Source organism: Aythya ferina (genome assembly GCF_964211825.1).
Source record: "Aythya ferina genome assembly, chromosome: 25".
NCBI lineage: Eukaryota > Metazoa > Chordata > Aves > Anseriformes > Anatidae > Aythya > Aythya ferina.
The window spans coordinates 821,039-828,561 of NC_140323.1; the positions used below are offsets into that span (position 1 = coordinate 821,039).

General features: G+C 48.3%; 1 protein-coding gene across 1 annotated transcript; it reads right to left on the reverse strand.

Moving 5' to 3' along the window:
- Positions 1–4,363: 4,363 nt before the first annotated feature.
- Positions 4,364–7,405, reverse strand: YOD1 (YOD1 deubiquitinase). Its single transcript, XM_084498148.1, has 2 exons — positions 7,160–7,405; positions 4,364–6,881 (listed from the first exon to the last, which is right to left on the reverse strand). The coding sequence occupies exons 1-2, from the start codon at positions 7,365–7,367 to the stop codon at positions 6,175–6,177; spliced, it is 915 nt and encodes a 304-aa protein (XP_084354274.1). The 5' UTR covers positions 7,368–7,405; the 3' UTR covers positions 4,364–6,174.
- Positions 7,406–7,523: the final 118 nt, after the last annotated feature.

Genomic DNA, 7,523 nt, shown 5'->3' on the forward strand with positions numbered 1-7,523 from the left:
AGGTGTGAACGTGTGTGGATGTGTCCAGAGCTGCAGCAGGGCACTGACCGGTTGTTGTTATAGAGCCAGGTGCCAGGCTTAGTCCAAATGCCACTGGAAGTGGTAGCTGGTGTGGTGCTCGGTGGTGTGGTGGTTTAAGCGGTCGGGTTTCTGATGGTTTTTGTGAAGTTGTGTTTAGTTCTGAGCCTACTCGTAACAAGGGAGCAAATCAAACCCAGATATTTCCGTACTGTATGTACAGATACAGAGGGCAAGGAACGCCCCAGGGCAGGGCAAGCGTGTTCTGAGAGCATGATGCTGATAGCACCGGGACCTAAACCTATGCAATAGGATATGTGGAGCTGCTGTGTGGGCTCTATATAGATCAAGGAAAACATCCTGATCCATTCAGAGAAGCCTGGAGCTGCTGAGAAAGCTCAGCTTCTCTGAACTGGATGCCCGGAAAGAACCTGGTCTTTCTCTGTGTTCTTCCTCCAACAAACAAAAATAGCGACTACCCAAAATAAAGCATGAGTTCACGTACGTGGTATGAGGCATATGCAAGTAGTCAAGTGATGCAAAGAAAACTCTCGGCAGGGCTACGGAAGGACTTTGGCATGCTGACAGGCCCCTGGAGCCTCACCCTCTGCATAAACAACAGGGCAGGCGTGATTCAGTCCTGGCGCTGAAGGAAGCGCATCCGTGCGGCGTCGCAGATAAGATCCCTGCTAGCACAGCCACGTCCATTTGTCTGTGTAGGGCTGCTGAACACTTCCCTCACACCGAGCTGTACGTACAGTGCTGTGTATGCTGATAAATTAATTATGAAAAACCCTGGGTGACCAATATCTCGCAGCAGTGCGGAGCAGTAACTGTGTCTTGGCGAGGCTGTGAACCAAGCAGGGAGCCCTATTTATGATCCCCATCTTACAGGAGAGGGGCAGAGAACCGAGGTGGTCTGGGTCTGTTTCCACAGCTTGGTTAGCACTAACTCTGCCTGAGAAACCAGGAGCCAGGGCTTACTGTGTAACACAGCTCCCCAGCACCTTCCCCTAGGCTTTAATTAAAAATAATAGACAGGGGCACCGCGGTCCTGGACAACCTAATTTTGTGAACTCCCCTATTCTGTCATTACAGAATTCTGGTGCTCAGACTTGGAAAAGTAAAAAAGCAACCTTGATTTCCGCAAATTTAAAGTCATTTTATTCTGCCCTGTCCGGAGCGGAGCAAAACCTGACGGCAGGTCTGAGGCTGGAGGCATAGCTGCGTTCAAGGCACAGGCAGACGTTTAATTTGTAGGATACAGAGCTGTAATTTTCAAAAAAACAAGCTGAAAACTCTGTGCGCCTCTTATTAACGAGTTTCCCTGCCAGGGGGAGGGCTGCTGGGCCACGCAGCCAAGACAGATGCCTTCATCAGCTCTGCACCCAGGTCTGAAATCCCCAAAATCCACCAACACCAGGGTTTCTGCGCTAAAGGCGGTCAGCAGAGACATTCTGCAAGGAATCAGAAGTTTCCTTCATTTGTGCCCGTGCCCTCGCCCCTGCTTCCTCAATCCTAGAGCAAATAATGACATTGCCCAGGTCACAGGCGGTCAGAACAATGCCTGCTGTGTTCCTGGGCTGGGAGCACAGTTTGACGAGGGCTTTGTCACCCCACAGCTGATCACGATCACTGCGCTGTGATAGCCCTGAAAAGGTCACTATGAAAGCTGGGGTGGGCACACGGGACACGCTTCCAAAAACACCACGAGCAAACCCTGCTGTGAGTGCACACGAGGAGATGAGAATGGAGGAACTGCTCCTGTACCACGTCACGAGCTGGCCCTTTCCTCCTCTCCCCAGTCGTCCTTTTTATGTAACTTCACTCAGGACTCAGGAATCCAATTTCTCTCTCTGCTGCTGTGTGTGCTTGTCGAGTTGATACGAAAACATTGCGGTCGCTATCACGAACCGTGTGTAATTTCTGCTCTCAAAGAAAAAAAATAGGAACATGGGAGGCAGTCAGGAGCTATCAGCTCAGAGGATGGGCAGCATCCCTTGTGTTTCCCTGGGGTAACGGGCAGCACCCATGCTGTTCTGTTCCCTGATGCTCTGCTGTTATATCCCTTGAAGTCTACAACAAAAATCCATTCCCAAATTCCTCTATTTTGCTTTAGCAGCATTTTTTCCCTTTCCCTGAAAGAAACATAAAGAACTGGTACTTGTTAAGGGCACGGCAAAGGAGCTGTTTCTAGAATCCAAGTCATAGAGGCGCACAGGCAGCCAGCAACTCACCTGCTGGCAGCAGCGCCTGGGGAATTCAGAGCTGTGCCCACTTCCTCCTGTGGCTGGCCTTTTGGGCGATCACTTCCATGAAATGCACGGGAATGTCACAAAGAGAAAATTCCTGAACTCTTGTTTAATGACTTATACACGTAACTGCGTGAATGACTGGGGAGGTATGTAAAACCTTCAGTTGTTCTTCTTGATGCCTGACAGGGTACACAGAGGAAGTGTTTTACTGTTAAAAATAATGCTGTTGTTGAGCAAGTTGAAAGAGAAGAAGGCCTGAGCAGGCTGCGAGGCTGAGTCCCTCCCGATGTGACTGCCTCTCAGTGTCAAAGGATAAAAGGAACAAGACAGGGGAAAGCAGACGTAAATTACTCCAAGACTGCATTATATAGGGGTGAAGGCCTTAAATACACTGGTGAACAGGAGTGAGTAGGGCAAAATAACGAAATTCAAGAACTGAGACAGAGACTACACTAAACAAGTATGCATGCATCAGTCGTTTATTGGTGCATCAACAATTTCTGCAGTTCGGGGTACGTGTTTAAGGAAATCTGTTATTCCCAACGATCCGTGCTGATGACACAAAGCAGAAGGTTATACCACTGGGTTACATCGGTAAGATTTGTAGGAACATTTGCTCACACCGCTCGCTGCTGCAATGGGAACACGCGCTACCAACACCAGTGAAAGTCCTTGCTCGACGTCTGCTAAACGTGTCAGCTCGGCCAGGCTTTTAAAGTGCTGTTAGGACCATGAGATGTGCATCTCTTCATACGATATAAAATGCTCGTGAAAGGCCACGTGATTCGAGTGTGTTAAGCTCCTCTTTAGTTAAAGAAGGAATTTAGTGCTGGTGAAAGGGCCAGATTAGCAGCAGGAAACTGAAATTCTTTATTTAGGCAAAAAAAACCACACCTGTATTGCCCAGTAAACCAGCATTAATAACCCAGCTTTCAGCAAACCAACCCCCAAAGTAAAAATTTGTTTCCAGGGCCCATTTAATTATTGACCTATGTGCTGAAATATTCAGCAAGGAAATTAGTGCTTGCTTTAAATTTTTTTGGGAATAAGTGGTAACAGTAAGGACAGAGCCATGTCTTGCAGGCTTTCTGGACTGAGCCTGTGCCCCACAAGGCGTCTGCTCTTAAACACCTGTAACTGAGACCTTGCTGCACAATTAATAACTGTTCAGTGCCAATGTATTAGCGATGTTTAGAAATCCATCCTATTAGTACCAGGATGCTGCTTTTGTGACACTTCCATAATTGTACCATTAAGGACAGGTAAATGCTGGTAAAGAGATATTAAAAAAATCCCTAACTTTCACAATCTTTTTTTTATAAAGGGGAGTTGTCCTTTAAATGCATTCTGTTCATGAGAGTTCAGAACTACACAAGGTTTTCCAACTCCACCACTATCCCCTTGTTACTTGTCCTTTGGAACAGTGTGTCAGCCTGTAACAGCATCAGCTTTTACACAGATGAATTACAGCAGTTCAGTTGGTATTTTTTTAACCAAAGAGATTTTATTGGCTAGGCAACTAAGGAAAACATCCACGCAGTGATACTGACACATCGCCCTCAAATGGAACTCGCACTCTGTTAGTGGATTTGCTATGCAAATACAATAAAGCAAAGCTAAACACTCTGGATTAAATAAAACTAAGTTTAAATTTAAAAATACTGCAACTGAGAAATATCCCAAAAAATGTTTTTACACACTTTCAGAAATCCATCCAAGATACAAAGCTAAAAAAAATCTAAATGTTGCTCCCAAACGTCAACACATTTGCAAACATGGCAGACAATAAATACTTCCACTTCTACAGCACTTTTGTTTCAAAGACACCCAAAGATAGTCACCTTGTGCACCTCTCTGAGGTAGGTATTCTGTCCGTTTTACAGGTGGCAAGTGGTGAGGAACAGCTCCTTGTCCAAGGCGCCTCACCTCTTCAGTGTGAAAGCTGAGAACATGATTTAGGATTGATAGTCTCTTGGTCTCATTCCTAGACAGCATTGCATCTCAAGTAGTTTTAACACAGTGTAATCTTCAAGTTCCTTTGAACTGTCAGGTTATTTCTTTAGGTTCATAAAAGCATCAGCTTCTACAGGTTGTTTATTTTTTTTCCTCATGATAGGCTAAAGCAAAGTGGGGTTTAACACTGGAAGCTAAGTGATTTTCTGTCAGGAACTCCCAACAGTGTGAATATCTACTTTAATACTGAATTGAAAAGAAACTTGGTCCTCAGTGCTTTTGGCAATTAATCCTTAATTATTCATGATTCGCTTTAGCAAAGCACTTACATAATTACGTTCCATTTTCAGTAAGACCCCTTCGGTATTTTAAGGTATTTCAAGCTCAGCTGAGAACTTCAGTGGAACACGCTTCCTGCAGAAAGTAAGTTTTTGCTGCACCAGGAGTTTAGCTAGATGCCTTACCCAACAGAGGCCCTTAAAGCTAGCTAGGCTGATCCCATCAGGAAAGTGGGCTTATTTCTGCCTCAAAATGAAAACGAACCTCTTTGCTCCCCATTTGGAGAAGTGCAAGAGAGAGAACTCAAAACAGAGTGGCAAAGAATAGAAGGCTAAGAGTACTTTAAAATTCATTAAAAACAAGCACGTATTACAGGCATTAAAAAGAAAATCCCTTTCAGTAATATGCACCTTTACAGCACCTTTTAAAAGACCTCAAAGCACTTACTGTTAAGCCTCACAACCTTTCTGTGAGGTAAGATTTATTAAACCAATTCCAACCTCCCTGATTCTGAGTAGTACGAGAAGTAGGGCAGTTTACCCAGCTTGTTTTGTTCTGGCAATTAAACTGCACCCTTCATTATCAGAATTAAAGTCTTGCTGCTGAACAGTCATCAGTGACAAATCAAACGCATTAAGGCAGAATGCAGATGAAGAAACCTTGAGCCTCCCTTCTGGATTAGCACTCTGCCCTTGTAAAAAGGGCAAAACGTCTTACCTGGAAAGAATGAGAACCATACCTTAAAGTGCTAATTTACAGTATTTGGAATCTGCTACAGCTCAGTAACACTGTGGCCGTGAGATCAGCTACACCCAAGCCAAATCTGTTTGAATGTATGTAACAGATGCAAATTAAGTTACTTCCCTAGCTACTCTATTGCCCTCTTGCCAGAAGTTGAGATATTCTAAAGAAGAATCCAAGAATTTCAAGAAACATGCCTATGTTCCGATGCAGTGTAAACACCAAGGGGTTGATAGTTATTTTTCAAGCAACTAAAAACTACCTATGGAGGATTAATAAGTTTATTCAACACTTAACCAACTACTCGTTAATTTTAAGAAGGCTACCTTAAAGCTTAAAGGCCATTTCTCTCTCTAAAGCCATGACTTCACACAAACAATACATTCTATTTCTGATGGTACCTTAGCATAGGGCAGCTTTGGAGATGTTCTTTCCGCTAAAAACTGTGCACAAGGTGAGCAGTTTCCCCCGTGAGGTCTGCCTGTATGTGCAGAGTCTGTTTTTTGGCATAAACAATGCCGATAGATGTTTCCCAAACCCTTAGATCAATTTAATTACCCTGAAAACATAACGCAGAGAGATTAATTCTGTAACTGAGAGGCTACGTTGTTATGTTAGTGTTGAAGCCTGGTTTTGTGTGTCTGCTCAGAGCAGACACACAAAGGAAAGATTATTTCAGGAATCAGGTTTTAGCTGCCAGTGTATACCACCTGCCAGAGTACTATAAATTAGCATGCGAGAAGATACCTATTTCAAACCAGCTGGCAAAGTCACTAACCACAGCAAACCTGTGCACCTCGGCCATCGTTAAGTTAATGCTTTTCAAGCTCTGTGAACGGAATTTTATGATTACATACAGCTTATCTGGAAATCCAGAATTTTATTCCGGATCAGTGAGGTAGTAGCTGTACCCATCCTCATGCAGCTGTCACACTTCCCCGAAGTTGGTGTGTCCCGTCTCCTTGGCGTGTTCTCTGGCTTCCACTTGTCCTGTCAGTCCCTTCTGGCACACCATGCAGCGCAGCGTAAAGCGGTTCACATCGGTAAACTGCCTCTTCCGTCGGGCTTCATCTGCTAACTCCAAGGCTTGTGCAAGAACAACATCGTCAGTGGTAGAGAAAATGGTCTGGGGAGGAACGTCCGAGTCGGGGATCCTACGCTCAAGGGGATCGTAGTGAATCCCATCGTAAATCAACAGGACCCGCTTGGTGTAACCTGCATCCTCCCCAAAGCGGTCGATTCGGACGGTCTGCGTGTCCACCACGCAGATTTCACACTGGTAGAACTTGGATAAAATGGACACTTCGATGGCTCCTCCCCAGGTTTCTTCTCTCCGGATCCAGTCGCAGTACTCCCTGTTGGTTTTCCCTAGCACGGCCTCACAGTAAGACTCGGGATCGCTCGCTACTATCTGCGCTATCAGGCTGCGCATCTCTGGAGCACAGCCGGGGTCATACACACCCCCCTCCACCACGTAGTACACGCTGGTGAACAGACAGGAGTTATCTGCCGGCACCACCCTCCGCGCCAGCACCGGCACCGCTTCCCTGACTGAGTTGGCCATGGGTCTTTTCGCAACTGCAGGTGGGTCAGCGCCGGGCTTGGATGGATCCTCCTCGACGATGAGCGTGTCCCCTGTCAGGAGAGAGGGGAGTTGAGAGGGACACACGGGTGGGAGCTAACGATGCTGCTGGGGGGACCCCAAGGGACGGGGGGGGACCCCAAGGGACCGGGGGGAGACCCAAGCAGCCCGTCACAGTGCTCTCTTGCCTCGTCCCCTCCGAAGGCACCTCGGCCGCAGCCCGCCCGCCTTCCCTGGCCCCGCGGAGCCGCCCCGAAGGAAGAGAGCCCGGCCCGGCCCGGCAGCAGCTCGGCCAGGCCCGCGGAGCCGAGGCGCCGCCGCCCGCTCTCACCCGAGTGGATGCCGAGGTCTCCCAGCCGCCGCTCGCCGTCGCTGAGGTCGAGGCTCCGCGGGGGGAAGCCGAGGAGGAGGCGCTGGGCCGGGGCGGGGACGCCGGTGAGGGCGGCGAGAGTGGCCTGCATGTCGCGGAGGCGGGAGTGGGCGGTGAGGCCGGGCAGCGGCTGGCTGCCGCCCCGGGCCTTGCAGCGCAGCCGCAGCATCGTGCGCGGGGCCGCCCCGCGCTGCCGCCGCCACCGCCTCCGCCGCCCCGACTGGCCGCCGCTTCCGCTTCCGGCCCGTTTCCCCCGCCCGCTCTCGCGAGATCTCCCTCCGCGCTCCGTCATTGGCCGCGGGGCGACGCCGGCACCCGGCCCCGC